Below are 16,908 nucleotides of genomic sequence, written 5' to 3'. Positions count from 1 at the left end.
GTAGTTCATTCAGGGGATCCTTGGAGTAGGGTCACACGCCATCTGTTAAGGATTTTACCGTATCCATTTTTTGGGTTTAATTCTATGTGTAGTCTTTTTTTTTTTTTTAGAAAGATTTTTAAAAATTTATTCATGAGAGAGACAGAGAGGGAGAGGCAGAGACACAGACAGAGGGAGAAGCAGGCCCCCTGCAGGGAGCCCGATGTGGGACTCGATCCCAGGTCTCCAGGATCACACCCCTGGCTGAAGGTGGCATTAAACCGCTGAGCCACCAGGGCTCCCCCTGCATGTAGTCTTTTTTTTTTTTTTTTTATGATAGTCACAGAGAGAGAGGCAGAGACATAGGTAGAGGGAGAAGCAGGCTCCATGCACCGGGAGCCCGACGTGGGATTCGATCCCGGGTCTCCAGGATCGTGCCCTGGGCCAAAGGCAGGCGCCAAACCGCTGCGCCACCCAGGGATCCCTGCATGTAGTCTTAATGCAAGGTACCGCAGTGACCCGCACAGGACGCTGGGTGCTCATGTTCCATGATGATGGGTCAAACGGAAAGGAAAACTCCACTCAGTTACGAGTGAGAACTTGATTTTAACCCTGACTCCTTGAGCCTTGGCACCTGGAGCGTTGTTTTCTTCATCTGCTTGTAGAAAGGGACTTTTCAACAATCCACTAGACTGGATCAATAATTAATCTATTTCTGATGATGCACTAGGAAGGGAGAGAATGAAGCACTTAATGAAACGCATCCATTTGCATGTAGTTTGGTCATTCAGACAGAGTAATGAGTGATGTTAAGCCTTTAGACAGCAATCCTAGTTTTATGGATTTTACTCCATCTGCAAAGCAGGGGTGGGTAGGGCGTGCGGGTGGCAAGCGGCAAACCAGGGTCACCTTGATAGAGTCATAGCCTTGGGGGGCCAAATGGTCCACATTGGAACCCCAGCTCTGTAACTCACTGGTTCTGTGACCTTGGGCAAGCTACTTGACCACTCTGTGCCCCATTTACTTATTGGTGAAATGGGAGAAAATAGTCCTGCTTTCAGGGTTGTGAGAATAACTTAATGTATGTAACGTATTTAATCAGTGCTGGACAAATGCAAAATATTATGTAATCGTTAGCTATTATTACTAGGTTACAGTAGTAGTAAATAATTGCAGTAGCCAGACTGAGCACTCCTTTGCTCACTAAACAGTCACTGGACACCTTTGATGTGTTAGATGTATGTACATTGGAGAGCAAAATCCTTGTCTGCCCTCCTGGAACCTGTGTCTCATGGAAGGAGTGGGGACAGCCCTCAATTAAGTGACCTCAGCGTTAACTCCAGGCACCCTCTGTGCTAAGCCTGGTTCAGGCATTGCCTCATTTGAACTTGGCAAGGAGGTGTGCGGGCTCCGTGGGGCTACGTCCCCTACCCACAGTACCTGGTTAGTAGCGGCTAGGCTGGATTGGAGCCCGTGTTGGTTTGATGGAAGAGTCAAGCTGTCCTTGCTATCATAGGCTGGTCCTCAGGATGCGGATGTGGAGACAGCACTGTGTGCATGCAGGAGGTTTATGGGACCCATTGTGGGAAAAGCTTGGGTGTGTGGGGGGGTGATGGGGTGGAGAGTTGGGCCGTGATGCAGTCACATGGATGGCTTCTTGATGCCATCAGGACTTGTGTGGCTGGGATGGCCCTTCAGAGCTGTCGCCCGTGAGGCTTCTCTCGCCCATGGGCCACTGTACGTGGTCTGCCCTGGGGAGGCTTAACTGTGGGTGGAGCAGATCTTCTCAGCTGAGGGCAGATGCTGCTGGGACTGGCATGTGAGTCAGCAGCAGGATGACTCCCTGCATTTGCAAAGCACTGTAAGCAGTAAGGACCCCTGTCTTCATGGTGCCCAAGCACGGACTCCACATTAGTGAGCAGGATGGTGATCCCAGGGCCGGCCTCGAGCTCAGATGGCTGGAAGCCGTGCCGATCCATGCTTTGGAATTGCTGTAGACCTCTGACCTGAAACCAGGATTTCTCTCGCCGCTTGGCCTGTGCTGAAGATCTTCTCTGAATAGCTCAACTCTCGGTCCCTGGAAGCACTGATTTAGTGCCACAGACACGTCCCAGGCAGGAGAAGAGAGCTGGTGCTCCGGGGTCACGTGACGTTTCCTCTATCACACATTCGCATGAGGATCAGAAAGCACGCTGTTCCTCAGCACTGATAGATCAATTATTAAGGTCAATTATCTTAAAGGGAAATTCAGAGAGCTCCTCTGTGGGCAAGGGCTAGAGGGGGGAGAGGCTATTGGAGTGTCGAGGTGGTGACAGCAGCCGCAGATCAATTCCACGCCCTGCCTCCCTCCCTCTGGCTCCCACCCTCGCCCTTGTCTTTAAAACCCTGGAGGATGAAGGATGAGCGGCAGTCTGGAGGAGACCGTAGTGAGGCTCTCAGCGGCCTATTAGTTTTCTGGCCAATTTAGGCATTTTGCTTCTCAGAATGAGCTGTCTGTCTGGGTGTCACTGGTATGCCTTTAATGAGCCCTAAAGATGGCATGAGGTCACCTTCATTGGGCTGAACTGTGAGCCACCCAGGGGCCAGGGGCCCGGGGGACCTCAGACATCAGAGCAGGGAGGGTGAGCTGGCCACGTCGTGGCCAGGACAACGTGGGCCTTTGTGACTCCGTTCTGGGGTAGCCACCTGGTGAGGGACCGCATCTTGTTACTGGGGAGAGAAGAATGGTCAAGCTGAAAATTCCCATGTGTCTGACACTATTTAGTTTTTTGGGAAACATTTACAGAGTCTTCGGCAGTCCTGATGATTCCAACACGGGTTGTTTGCGCAAGGCAAGAAACACCGGGGAGAGGGGCCCCCATCGCTCAGTCTGCAGAGGCTGTGAGCTGTGTGCCCACCAGGCCAGGATGGGGGAGGACACTCAGCCCACTCTGAATCCAAGGTCACTTCAGGGACCTCGGATTAGTGAGGTTGGTGAGTTAGAGCTGGTTTTTTTTTTGGAGGGGAGGGATAGCACATGCCACACCCCAGCTGAAGGGGGCAATGGCCACACTCTGTGATGAGGTCCCACATCCTGGGATCCTGGGATCCAGGCCTGGCTTCATTGCTGCTGTAACCAGGGGTAGCCCGGTGATCCTGTGCACTGCCTTTTCTTTCCTGCTACCAGACACTTGCTATCAGGATCACTGGCAAACTGTGAAAGTGCCTGTAAGCCATGCCAGGCTCATAGATCAAAGGGATGTTTGGTGTTGCCTCTGAGAGGTTCTACTCTTTGTTCCATGAATGTTGACTAAAGACCCATGATTGGATGCTCTAGAAGAAACAAAGGTGAACCCAGAACTCCACTGCTGCACCAAAGGAGGAGAAAACGCAGCCCAAATGACCTCAGTGAGCTGGAGATGTTGCATCCATGTGGATGTGTTTAGACCCAAACCTGGATGTTCTTCTGTGGCAGAAAATGAGCCTCATCAGTGTCACCCATGTGGACGGCCTTGGATGACTCTTGGCTTTTCCCCCCAGTGAGCTGGCCCGGCCAGTCCTGCTTCATCGTTCCTCTTGGTGAGAGAGTCACAGCTTATGATTCAGTGAGACAGAAGGGCCTCCCGGCCATATTAAATGGTCTTTATTTCCTTGTAGGAAAAATATACATAAATCATTATTGATGGCACCATATCAGAGGTCAGGAAGTTATTGATCGGTGATTTGAATCTGGATGCCGGCAAATAGAGAGTGCTGAGGGGGCTTTCTGGGTTTCATTTTTGTAATCATCCTCTGGGTGGCTGCAGAACCTTGGTGATGTCATTGGTGGGAGGAGAGTGACGCGTGAGATGAGAGCATGCCCACTTCCTGGGGGCTTCTGGTGGTGGAAATAGGACCATCACATGTATGTCGTTGAGAAGGCAGCTGGCGGGCGCTGTGGGCGCACAGTGAAGTCAGGGCCGGCGCAGCCTGCAGTGAGCCAGCCCAGGAGCCATCGGCTGCTCCCCACCACCCACCACCTCAGCGTCTGCCCCCAATCTTTTCTCAGAGCCTGGCCCTCTCCGATGTCTGATGCGTGGAGCAGTAACTGGGAGCAGTGGCACTGCTCAGGCTCTCGAGACGGAGCTGGTGAAGGTGAACCTTACGTGTGGCCCTGCGGGCGTGGGAATCTCTGTGACTTCTCATGTGAGCCTCCCTGGGAACGGAGGAGTTAAAACCTAGAGCGACTTTCCGGGGTGATGAAAACCTTCTGGAATTGGATGGTGGTGGTGCTTGCACAGCTTTGCGTGTCTGCTAAGAACTACTGAATTGTCGCTATGTGGATTACATCTCAACTTAAAAATGATACGAACAAGACCATTAACAAAAGGAGGAGAAACCAGCCTCCCCGAACTAGGGACATTTGAGCTGGAACTTGCGTGGGTCTCCTTATGGCAGCAAGGCTGACTGATGAGCACGTCACCATTTAAGAACTAAAACCATTCAAAGCAAATGAGTTGTTGCAACAGCCAATGACTGTCAGCTTACGCACGTGCTCAGAGGTCACTCCGGGAGCTCTTACCTGAACACCTGTTTGTTGTCGCTGTCATTTTCTGGATGTCCGGTGTGGTTCTCCATAAACACTGGCTTTCCCTGATTGTGGCAGTGAAGCTCCCCGTGTTTATTCTGAGTGTGTGTTTGCTCTATTACATGTTGTGATTGCTTTTCTGTCTCCTGTACCTCATTAACCAGTTCTCTAACAGCATTGACTTCTGCTTCTAAATCACTGTGCACCTAAAACAATCAAAACATCAAAACCCAAGCCCATTGGCTCAGATGGTTAGCACCCTGCTCTCATCAGCTGCTACTTGCTCCGTCCCTAAGCTCTGAGGCTGGGGCCAGGCCTGTTGGCTCAGGGGACTCAGGACTCAGGCAAACTGGGGTTTGTCTGGACCCCAGCCGCAAAGTCGCCTGGGCTGCGTAACCTTGGGAAGTCCCCTAATCTCTCCAAAGGCCAGTCTTCCCCTCCTAAGACAGGGTGGCGATACTCAGCTTGTGTCTTGGGTCAGAGGGCAGGTCTTGAACAGGGAGTAAGGACAGGCATGTGGAACCCAGCACAGGACCTGGTGAGGGGCAGCCGCATCGGGGATGGAAGCCCACAGCCCACTTGTGTGAGCCTGACCTGCAGGGGCGGCCCGTGGAGTAGTGGCTGCCTCCAGTGTGGGGCGATCAGTGCCCCCACCTCTGCTCACGTAGGTTCGGAGCAGCACCCTGGCTGTGTCATTGCAGAGATCAGCACTGGCCTTGGCATAACCAGCCCGATTTTACATTGTGGGGTCTTTGTGATGGTCCTGACGGCCATTCCTCTGTTTCCACGGGAGAGATGTGGTCCCTTCTGGAGGAAGCCAGCCCCCCGCTCCCCGCCGGGCACATATGTTTTCTCCCACTCTCCCTCATGGCAATGCTAGGACCCAGGATCCCCCCTCCCCCCGCCACAGCACAGGCAGGAGCTGAGTGCACCTCCACAAGGGCCGACCCCCCGGCATGGGGCCGCCCAGCAGCCTTCTAAAATAACCACAGCACAGAAGGCCTGGAATGTATTCGGACTTATATTTGGAATTGCTGTTGGAAACAGTCCTGGCCAAATGTAACACCCATCTGTTTGGGATGGTTGAAGAAGAAGAAAATTAGGTGGTTCAGCAGAAGGGGCCTTGGCAGCCCCTACGCTGTAAGGGGGCCTGCTGGGTGTCGGTGTCAGCCGGCTCTCCCTCAGCAACGCCCCCAGCCTTGACTGCTCCTGCCCTGGGGCATTTGTTTCCTACTGGACTGGCCCAGCTGGAGATTTTTTTTCCCTCACATCAAACTAATTACAGAACCTTCTACTCACTAGTTGGTCCTTCAGGAGGATGGTTCAGGTCTCCTTCCAGCACAGGACAGCCTTTTGGTCATTGAAACAGTTGTCCTTCCTGCTAAGGCTTGCTTCTTCAGATGCAACAGCTCATTCCTCCCACCATTTGGTACCTAGCACTGAAGTAGGCAAGCCTCCTCTGGGGTCCCCACCTGCTAGGGTGGAGCAAGGTGACACCCTTCCATGTCCTCAATGCCATACCTTTGTGAATGCATCCTGAGATCTGCTTAAGTGTCCAGGCAGTTCTGTGGTGATTCATTACGAGCTTATGTCAGCTAAACCTATTGTGTATTTTCCCTTTTGGCTTCTCTCCCCCGTTTCATCATCGTACAGTTGATTTTCAAGACCAAAATGTGGATGTTTAGATTTAGCTCTTGTTACGTGAGTGTGCCTACTCCAGCTTTTGGACACTTATTCTTGATACATTTGCTGCCCTTCTCAACATTTTCTGAATGGCTTTAAACCATGCAGGTGGCTTTTAGTCATCCATGGCCACTACCTGGTCCGTTCCTCCCAGAGGGTAGCTGTGGGGCAATCACAGCATTGATTATTGCCAACATTCTTGTGAAGCATGAGCCTCATTCTTCAGGGGACCCAAACAGTGCTTTTCCTTCGCCTTCCTTCTTGTGTCTCTGGGAAAGCCGACCACCTGCCCCCATCCAGCTGCACACTCAGGACTCTGCTGAGGTTTCAGGATAGGAGAGAGGTGCTGGCAGAAATGACTCCCCAGTCTTCCTGGCATTTGGGGGTTAGAACCTGCATGTATTTCCCGGGGCCATTGCAACAGATTTCCATAAGCCTGGTGGCTTAAAGCAACAGAAATTTCTTCTCTGGAAGTTCTGATGGTTAGAAGTCTAAAGTCCAGGTATCAGGAGGGTAGGTTCCTTCTGGGGCTTCTGAGGAAGGGACTGTCCCAGGCTTGTGTCCAGCTGCTGCTGGTGTCCCACAGCTCTTGGTATTCCCTGGCTTATGGTGGTATCACCCATCCTCTCCCTCTGTCTTCATGGGGCCTTCTCCCCTGTGTCTGTCTCTCCTTTGTAAGGACACCGTCATTGGACTTACAACCCACCCTGTATCCAGGATGATCTCATTTCAAGATCTTCCACATAATTTCATCTGCAAAGAGCCCTATTTCCAAATTAGATCCTATTCACAGGTACTGGGTACATATTTTGAGGGGATCTATAGAATCTGGATGGGAAGGATGGCCATTTGTTGTGATGAACAAAGACTCTGCTCAGATGTTTTTGACAAAGTGGAGCGTGAAGGATGTATTTTTGCAGATATAAATCTGGGCATGCATGTGGGCTTCAGGGAACCCCGAGGCCTGCTGTACGTTCTGTGGGCAGATCCAGGGTTCCTGGGGGTCTGAGAGGCCAGAGACATCCCCCCTCCACTCTCCTGAGGAAGTGGGTCTGACTCACAGAAGGTGGGACCCCTGTGTTCATTTCACGTCACCTCCAAAAGATGAAAATCCATCCTCCTGCCCGCCGGCAGAGCTGGGTTGACCTGGTTGGAACATCAGACATGTTCCAGTGTGTGCCCTGGAATTACTTCCTAATCCCTAAACAATTGTATAGAATCAGCAGATTCTTCATGAAGTTACTTTGTACTTAAAATTGAGGCAGCTTTAGGGGCTCTTGTTTTATTTATGAGCCTAACGTCCACAAGAAATATTGCTACAAAATCAACTCTCAGTATGGAAAACTTGACTTGGTGGTTGGGTTTTTAGATAGTAATTTATGGGATAGAATTCCAGTACCACCAAAGAATGTGGATAGTCTTATAGGAGTCATTGGTTTTGGATTTCCTATTAAATAATAGATTTTGATGACAGTTTCAGAGGTGTCTGTTACTTTTCCTGGACATACTTTCTTGGCCTGGGCCATAATATCAGTTGGACTGATAAGAAACACGTGAGCTGGGAATGGTACCCCATCGGACTCATGACCACATGGTACGCCTTGGCACATACAACTGAATTGCTGTGAGGTCCATGCAAAGCTGATTTTGGCATTTAACCATCAGCTTCTAGATTATATTATGACTAACCTGCAGCAATGGATGCCATGATGAACCTACTGATGTTGGGAGACACTGTAATGGGCAGATGTGGTATCATCCTGGGTAATATGCTCAGGTGGGCACGGATCTGAGGGGTGTGAACTCACCAGTCACTGAGCATCACTGAGGACAAGTCTGGAAACAGCCTTTTGAAGTGTTTAATGGAACAGGTTGAGGTCTACAAAACTCCCATGCCAGGGTGTATGTAGACTCTAGGCAATCTCTGGGCTGATCCCAGGCATCTTCAGACTTCTCACAGGTGTCCTCTGTGAATACTGGCTGTGGATGAATTCTCAGGGTCATGTCAAAGGCACTGTGCCAGAGGTGAAGAAGCTCTTGTCCCTGACAAGCCATGCTCGAGGTACCGGTACATCTGCATATTCTCCCATGACAGTAGTTGGAGGGGAGAGGTGTGGGAGGAGCATTTGCAGCTGACCTGTGCAGTGGGGGCCCTGTGGTTTCTGCTCCAGTGAGTGTGGCTGAGTCCCAGGGAGGGGCTGGAGCACCATTGGCAGGACAGATGTGTACTCCTCAGACATACGGTACATAGTAAGGTTCACTGAATTGCCTTCACTGGAATGAGTGAAGCCACTTTGGAGAAGTTGGGGGGGTTAATATGGTGTTAGCAGAAGAGAGAATGTGGGTCCTTGGAGTCAGGGGGCCGCCCCTCGTCAGCTCCGTGTTCCCACAGGCAGGCCGAGGATGGTGTATGAGGCAAGGGTGCAGCAGGGAGGTCACGTGGCGATGGGCATCGAAAAGGCACAAAGACTTAGCCTCTCTGTAAGCAGAAAGAAGAAGAGGGGTGGGAACTCACAGCTCAGTTCTGTTAAAGAAAAAAGTTATTTGGCGACAAGTAGAATCAGGTGTCTGTCAGGCTGCAGTGTACCATGTTAGCTGCTCTCATGGATGCTCAGAATCCTCCAAACCAGGTGATTAGGAGAGTGCCACAGTGGTAGGTCTGCAGCCTGACTCCATCCGATGTAATCTGATGCCGTCTGCGTTTTCAAAAATACAAAATATGCAGATAGATGCCTGAGTAGGCAAAGAAAATTTCTCAAAGGCTTTTTCAGCAACTGATAATGAAGCTCATCTTTGGGGAGCAAGACTCCCAGTTAGGACCACCAGAGAACCTGGGCAGGAAGGCTTTCCAAGAGAGATGGATTTATTATGTTGTTAGAACTCATCTTGTCTTACCGCTTATTTATGTGATGTAAGAAAAAGAAATATCCCATGCTTAAAAAAAAAATCTGTCTGTAATGCAGAGAGTTCAGTAAAATATATTTGCAGAAGATTTATTGAAGGAAGAAAAGATAGAAAGAAAGAGAAAGCAAGCAAGCAAGCAGGTCCTTCTGGTGCTTGTTCAAGACTGAAGGCAGGCTTCATTGAGGACCATTGCAGGGAGGTCAGGACATGGTGTGGGGTTTCCTGTAGGGGACAGATACTGGCCTCCATTCAAGGTACAGCAGGGAAAAGTGGGGATTTATAGCCAAGGAAGGGTGGGGATCAGTGGGTTGGAAATTATTGAGAGGACACATCAGGGTAAGCGAGTCAGGGCTCTGGCCAACCCGATGTAGCAGGATTCCCACTGAAGGCAGGCTGAGGGGATGAGACATGCCCCAAGTGTTGGGGGGGATGAAGAACCCACCACACATCCAGGATAATCAGATATCAGAGGGTGGGGGATTCTGGCTAAACTGACCCATCAGAATTCTTGCTGAAATTGGGCAATTCAGAGATGATGTGGCCGTTTACAAGCTGGGAAGAAGGTTTAGAGGAGCCTCAGTAAAGTTCAGCCAAGGAACCCACACCACCAGTTCCCGTAGGAAAACCTGGCACATCCATGTGGTGGGATCCGCATGAATGGACCCATGGACATGGACAAGCAAACAGATATAGAGGTGACTGCATGCATATCTGGGCGTGTTTTTATACTGCGTTGAAAAATAGGTTCCCTACCAATCTAGGAAGATACATTTCATGTATTTTTTAAAAAACCTTTTTACTTATTTTTTTACATTTTTAAAAATTTAAATTCAATTTGCCGACATGTAGTATAACACCCAGTGCTCATCCCATCAAGTGGTATTAAAAAAAAAATTGGAATGTCTGTGGAATGGGCAGGAATTTCCCAAGGAACTGTAATGTTATAAGAGCGACAGATGTTCTTGTTGCCTCGGATGGAGGAGAGAAGACAGACCGGAAGGAAGATAACATTTTCATGGCCTGACTTTGCTCTCATTTCTGAGCTCACTAGGACAGGGAAAGCAGGGCTGCACGCTCAAGTGGCTGGAAAGAACAAAGAAAGTGCTGGTGGCTTGTCTGGGGCCAGTGTAGATGAGTCTGAGTCCAGGAGAGTGTGGGTGGCCCTGGCAGGGGTGGGGAGGTGTGAGAGGAGGTAGGGAAGTGGCCATGTGCAAGGGAACAAAGAAATGCCAGGGTCTTAATGAACAAGACGAGATCTGTGATTGCACGTTGATTGTCATTGTCACCCAAGAAGCATGATTTCACATTCCTGGGCGGTAAAAATATCCATTTATTTTATTCACAGGTTGTACTCCGACTATCTCTACTTCGCAAGTTCGAATAAATCTGCCGACGACTTTCATGAAAAAGTGACGGAAGCTCTGCAGCTGTTTGAAAATTGCATGCTCGATTATTCCTTGCGTGCCTGTGTCTACAACAACACGCTCAACAATGCCATGCCTGTGCGTATCCTGGAAGCCCGGCCCCCCTCAGAACAGGCTCTGTGGTGCTTATTATGCAGGCGGCATGGTGGATGGGATGGGAGCATATAAACACAGAGAAGCATTTGAATGTGCAGATGCCTCTCCCCAGGCCTCTGCGCGGCGGCTAATGCACACACAAATATGCACGGACATAAAAACTGTAAGAGGGATGGGCCCTTTCAGCTGGCACCAGGCTTTCTTCCCTGCTGATCTCCCCGGTACAATTCTCTCCTCCCTCCGCAGGGAATGAGGGCGCATTTAGGAAGATTACCATGTAGCGAGGCTCCGAAAATGCACCCTGCAATTAGGATTGGCAGACACGGGGACCCAGCTCTCAAACTGTCTTAAGCATGTTCTCCAGTGGTGGATTGTAATGGTGGTTAAAAAAAAAATTGCCCACCGGTGACTTTCAGTGTTTCTTTGGCAGGGCCTAAATGGAAAAATGTTTTTTCCTTGATCTCTCTTTTCTTTTCTCTTGTTCGCCTTCAGGAATATAGCCATATGCATCTTGCTTTTTTTTTTTATGCAAAAGAAACTGCTGGTGGTGAATTCCACACACTTTAGCTAAGGGTGGATTTCTGCTGCACCACTTTTGGGTTGTGGGCGTACCTTTGTAGTAGATTTGTGCGGCAGGAAAGCCTTTCACAGTGAAGCCAGCGCTGCCCCTGTCCCGGGGTGTGGTTCACAAGTGCTGCTCTGCAGAGTGCATCATGTGGTAAACCACCGACAGATGTGCTGGAGGTGGAGGCTGGGAACCCTCTGGGCATGGGGAGCTTCACAAACCTCTCAAGGGGTTTCACTGTCTCGTTATCAGAGGGTGTGTCATCTGGAAGGCAGGGTGCATTGGGCAGTGGGTTGGATTGAGGCTCTCCTGCTGGAGTTTTTAGTTTGTCAAGGATGCTGCAGACCAGGGCACAGATCCGCACAGAATCTGGCCAGGGGTGTAGGGTAGAGGAGTGGCCTGTGGAGTCAGATGGTGGCGTGGGTGCAGTTCCCAGCCTGGGGATTTACCAGCTGTGTGACTCTGAACGATTGTTTGAGCTTCTCTGAGACTCTGTTGCTTCCCATAAAATGGAGTAATACTACTGCTTTACCAGGCTGTTGGAAGGATCAGAGTGATATTCATTCACATGGAGGGGAGAAATAAATCATCCCTTGGCTCTGGCTATCTTAGAGTCATTGGTTGGGACCCCATAAATTAGATGACAAAAGACACATTAACAAGAGGGGAAAGAACCACCAGCTTATTAATGTCTGTGTTGCAGATACACGCATCCTCGATGAGTAACTCACCGGGGTGGTTAGAACTCAGGCTCATGTGACGTGGTAAGAGAACAATGCGTTTGTAAAGAGGTGACCAGACAAAGGAAAAAGACTTTGAGTTTCTATGGCAGGAAACTATGGGAAGGCAAATAAATGGATGGGGGTGATAAGGGCTAGTTTTAGCAAGGTTTGTTCTGTCAAATCTTTGGTGCTGTCTTCAGGCCGACAGAGGTTTAGAGTTTCTCCAGTGATTAACTTTGGTCCATCATGGCCAAGAGGGGAGGAGGGCACCCTCACAAATTTACTGCTTTTAGGCAAACAGAATGAGGGCAGAGAGCTTTTCTTAATTGTTTCTTCTCAGTTGCCTTCAAAATAATCCTTACGCCAAGTGGTATATTTCAGGGCTGCGTATTCTGCTACCCTTCACGTGCATTCACCACTTCACTATGTGTGTGAGTGGCCCGCGGGCTGGGATGGCAGCCATGGCAGGACAGACTGCCCAGTGCAGCCTCAGCCCTAGCAGGGAGAGTGACAGGCTGGGACAGGAGCTGTGCCTCCCAGCAGAGGCTACCCGGACATAGGGCATCAGAGGGACTCTCTCAGAGAGGTAATGTTTGTGTTGAAGCTGAAAGGATGAGTCATCCAGGGATGTGGAGTTGGTGACATGTCCAGGTGAGGGGAGCAGAATATGCAAAAGATGAGAGGTGGGCACAGACCGTGTTTACTACAGTCAGCACAGCACATAGTCGTGTGGGTGGTGGGGTGATGGTAAGAGGAAGGTGTGAGCCTGCATCACCGAGGAGCTCTGGTGAGCCTTGGAAGTCTGGACTTCATCCTGAGGGTGCTGGGACCCCAGGGAGGGCTTGAGGGGAGGATAGTTGTAGCAGTTGTGCATTTCAGAAAGGTGCCCAGTGTACAGGGCCCTCAGGGGTGGGAGGGTGGGGTGTATCCCAGAGACAGGGAAGCCAGTGGGGGTGGGGTGAGATGAGATTTCTGTAAGAGAACTGGTGGCTGAGTCAGGGTAGGAGGGGATGCAGGTTTCTAGAAACAATTAGGAGGCATAGTGGAAGAGAAGTGCAGATGGGTTGGATGAGGATGAGGTGGTGGGATAAAAGGGGGAAGCCACCACAAGGTGGTGGCTTAGCAGACACCTCTGGTCAGAGAGAGAAGCCCAGGGGCAGCATCTGTACACAGGACAGAGGGGGGCGGGTGTCACAGATCGCAGATTGGCCGTTACTCTTCAGCCCCTGGCCAGCTCCTGCTCAGCGGGGAGAGCCAGGCAAAGGAGATTGAATCTTTAATTCTGGGATGAGGGAAGCAGATTTCCCTCCAGCTGAATCCCAGCTCAACCACAGCCCAGGGTGGACCTTGGTACGACCCTTCTGAAGACATTCACTGCCCTCCTACAGCACCAGAAGGAGCGAGCCGGCCCGGCTGCTACCCCCACCTCCTCCCCGCCACCCCCTCTCCATCACTGCTCTGCGGCCACACGCTCTCCTGTTCAGTCCTCAGGCCAGCCTCTTGCCTCGGAGCAGGGGTTTGCAGAGCGGGTCCCTGGACCAGCAGCATCGATGCCCCCTGGGAACTTGTCAGAAACACAGACTGCCGGGCTGAGCCCCAGACCCCAGAATCGAGCGCCTTGGGGGTGGGCCCGGCAATCCGTCTAGCAGCCCTCCAGACAGAGCGTTGTCCCCTGAGGTTGAAGAGACAGGTTCCAGCGCCTTTTCCCACTTTCCTTTCCAGGGGACAGGCCTCTCCTGGGTGTTGGAGGGCTTCTCATTCTCTTGGTCTTGCTTTCATCTACCGTCTGCTCCCTGTCCCCACCCTGCGTGTGTCCCGATAGCGTGGACTGCAGCTGCTGGTTACAGGTGTTGGTTTCTTGGGTCCCCCACTAGGTTCCAGGCTCCAGGAGGCCAGGGGCCGTGTCTGTTACGTAGCAGCACATCTCCACTGACAAGTGGGGCATTTGGTGTGTAGCATGCACTTGATTATTTGCAGAACAAGTGAATGAATGAACGAGGAGTTTTTGGCACTAGCAGACAGCAGATAGGCTGGGTGGGAGTTCCACCTAAGCCCCGATCGGGAACTGAGAACTGGTGGGTGCTCCCAGCTGACCCTGAGCCGGCCCTCCCACCCCTCCCTGGGCTTCTGTTTTTCCATCAAGAGTTGGCTGGGGCAGATCACCTCAAAGGCTTCTCTCAGCTCTGATGTTTTGTAATTTTATATCAATCGGACACTTCCCCTAAATACTCTTTTTATCTTCATTCCATTTTGATTCTCCAACTCTACCGGGGGAGAGGCGAAGAATTCTGAGTGGGCCTGTCCTAGGTTGGTCTTAATGGCGCACAGTTGTAGCAGCGATGCTGCTTGCACCAGAAAGTGTCAGTTGGGGTGACCAGAGCTTTCCTGGAGTGGTACAGGGGCGGCGGGCTGGGGGAGGGGTGTTCAGGGGACCAGGGAGCCTGCTGCTATGGGAGCCAGCCCGCCTCCTTTCTGCAGAGCGCCCGAGTCTGTTTCCGGCTGCAGGAGGACCTCAGCCAGCAGGTTCTGTCCCCCTGGGAGCAGTGGTGGGGGCTCTGCCCATGATGGACATAGCAGGCCTGCCCAGAAATAGTCTGTCACCTGTGGCCAGGTCAGGAGTGGGATCCCGGCTATTATACAGTGCCCCTTCGTGTCGCAAACACCAGCTTCTTTGATTCTAGAAAGTTCCCCAGTTCCAAAAGCGGGCTCTCTGGAAGATATGGCCCTTGTGAGGCAGGGCCTCCCTGAGAGGGGCCAGCCGTGAGCCTGACAGAGAATTGAAATGTTCTGTGAGGCTGATGACTCAAGCAGACGTTCTTGTAAAGGTTTGTCTGTGTTAGAGGCGACGCACACGTGATTTCTGAGGCTGGCACATACTCATTTCCCTGTGGCTTTGGCCCAGCTTGGGGTCTTCTGTACAGGTTGACACACAAAGAGGCAACCACCTGGGGGCTGGAGGCAGCTGATGAATTTTGGAGACAGCTGATCCCCCTCCCTGTTTTTCTTCCTTTGTGTCCTCCCACATGATAAGAAAAATAACAGAATGAGAAAAGAATAGCGGGAGAGGAAACAAGTTGTGCATCGGGTCAACTGTCTCACCATCGTCGTCTGCTCCCACGGCAGTGGGCACGGCCGCCAGGGCCTCCAGAGCCCTGCTAGGGGAAGACAGGAGGAGCCCAAAGGGGCCGAGGCTTGGAGGGGGCACCTGGGGGCTGAGCACAATCCAGACCAATTCTCTCCACACTTGGACACCGTCGGGGGGGAGGGCGCCGGTTGGGAGTGGGGACTGTTTACGGTAGTGGCAGGCGAGGGCTGGCTGCTGGAGACTAGACAGGAGCAGCAGTGAGGAGGCCGTGCAGTGGGGCCTGACCGGAGGGGCAGCGGATGGAAACATCTGGGAAGGTGGCAGAGACAGAGCAGCAGACAGGAAGAGGAGTGGGGTCCTGAGGACGTGGGGAGGCCGGGGCGCAGGAGTAGGAGTGCAGGACAAGGGGCCTTGGTGGAAGGGGAGAGGACTGTTCTTTCCTGAAGCTTTGAGGAGCTTAACAGCAGCTGCGAGGTTAAAGGGAACATGCCAGGACCACTCTGAGTCGTGACGTGTTTGTAAGTTAGGGGTCCCCAAAAGTGGTTTGGGGGCTCAGTATTTTTTTTTTAATTTTTAAAATTTATTTATGATAGTCACACAGAGGGAGAGAGAGAGAGAGGCAGAGACATAGGCAGAGGGAGAAGCAGGCTTCATGCACCAGGAGCCCGACATGGGATTCGATCCTGGGTCTCCAGGATCGCACCCCGGGCCAAGGCAGGCGCTAAACCGCTGCGCCACCCAGGGATCCCATGGGGCTCAGTAATTGGAAGGAATCCCAGGGCGCACTGAAGACGGTGGTATTCGTGGTTACGATTTACAGCAGGGAAGGGACAACCATCACCCATCAGCCTGTGCGGGGAAGAAGCACACGTGACGCTACGCACTGAGCATTGCCTACCAGGGAAGCCCACCGAAGCCCTGGTGTCCAGGCTCTTGCCTGGGCTCAGTCACATACCTCCGCGTGGCTGGCCTTTACTGCCCAGCCCCTGCTGCAGGTCAGACTGAGCCTGTGTGGCCCAAAGCTCCCGGGGCGACTCATGCTCTGTACTGTCGGGTGGCCAGATGCCCCAGGTGAGCAAAGATGCTTATGAGGTAGGACATCCAGGTGACCTAGAGGTCACCTCCTAGGATCCAGGGACAAGGGGTCAGACTTCCCTTGGGCAAGGTTATTCATTGTGCAAGCTTGCAGTTGGGCGTGAGAGAAGGCAGAGAAAGACGAGGACCCCGGACGTGCAGTGGCTGCATGTAACACTGCTGTACCGGGACGTACACACAGCCATCTGGCACGGGTGTTCGGGTGGCACCGGGCACATGGCAGTTCCCTCACCTGGCTTGTCTCTGAGGCGTTGACTGGTGTTTCTCATGGTCGTCATGTGCTGGGTGTAGGAGCAGAAACAGCCAGGACGTTGTGCAAAGAATGTCGGCACTGTTCATGCAAACAGTCTGGGGCACTTCCTTCACCACAGTCTTTACTACCAAATGTGTCACAGAGCTACCTAGAGGGTCATCGTGAGGGTTAAACGTGACGCCAAGTAGGAACCCCTTGCGTGGGTAGCTCAGAACCCTCCATGAGGACTCGAGCATGCATAGCATTTAAAATCCATCCTTTGAAGGCAGTTGTTTGCTTGGATAAGTCTTTTGGGATTGGCTTGTACACATGCCATCATACTTGGGGAAAAATGTTGGGGGAATCACTCCTGAGGTAACGCCTGCCTTCTTCTTTGGCTCTAGGTGAGGCTCCAGGTCGGTCTGTATGCTGTGTACCTTCTGGATTGGCTCACTGTTTTTAACAAAGACCAATTCCTCATTCTTCGCCTGGAAGACCACGCATCCAACGTCAAGTACACCATGCACAGGGTCTTCCAGTTCCTCAACCTCGGTATGAATGTCGCGCTGGAGACCGT

At 51.8% G+C, this 16,908-nt stretch overlaps 1 protein-coding gene across 10 annotated transcripts in view; it reads left to right on the top strand.

Annotated features, from left to right (window-relative positions):
* The window catches only part of CHST15 (carbohydrate sulfotransferase 15), a 74,474-nt gene that overhangs the window by 53,415 nt on the left and 4,151 nt on the right, over positions 1-16,908 (top strand). For all 10 annotated transcript variants that reach the window (XM_049103017.1, XM_049103018.1, XM_049103022.1 and 7 more), the window contains 2 exons: positions 10,458-10,614; positions 16,736-16,883. In XM_049103017.1, coding sequence (XP_048958974.1) covers positions 10,458-10,614; positions 16,736-16,883 — 305 coding nt within the window. The remainder of the gene's footprint in view (positions 1-10,457; positions 10,615-16,735; positions 16,884-16,908) is intronic.

This window comes from Canis lupus, chromosome 28, assembly GCF_003254725.2.
Source record: "Canis lupus dingo isolate Sandy chromosome 28, ASM325472v2, whole genome shotgun sequence".
Lineage (NCBI taxonomy): Eukaryota > Metazoa > Chordata > Mammalia > Carnivora > Canidae > Canis > Canis lupus.
This window is presented reverse-complemented; position numbering and strand designations above follow the sequence as displayed.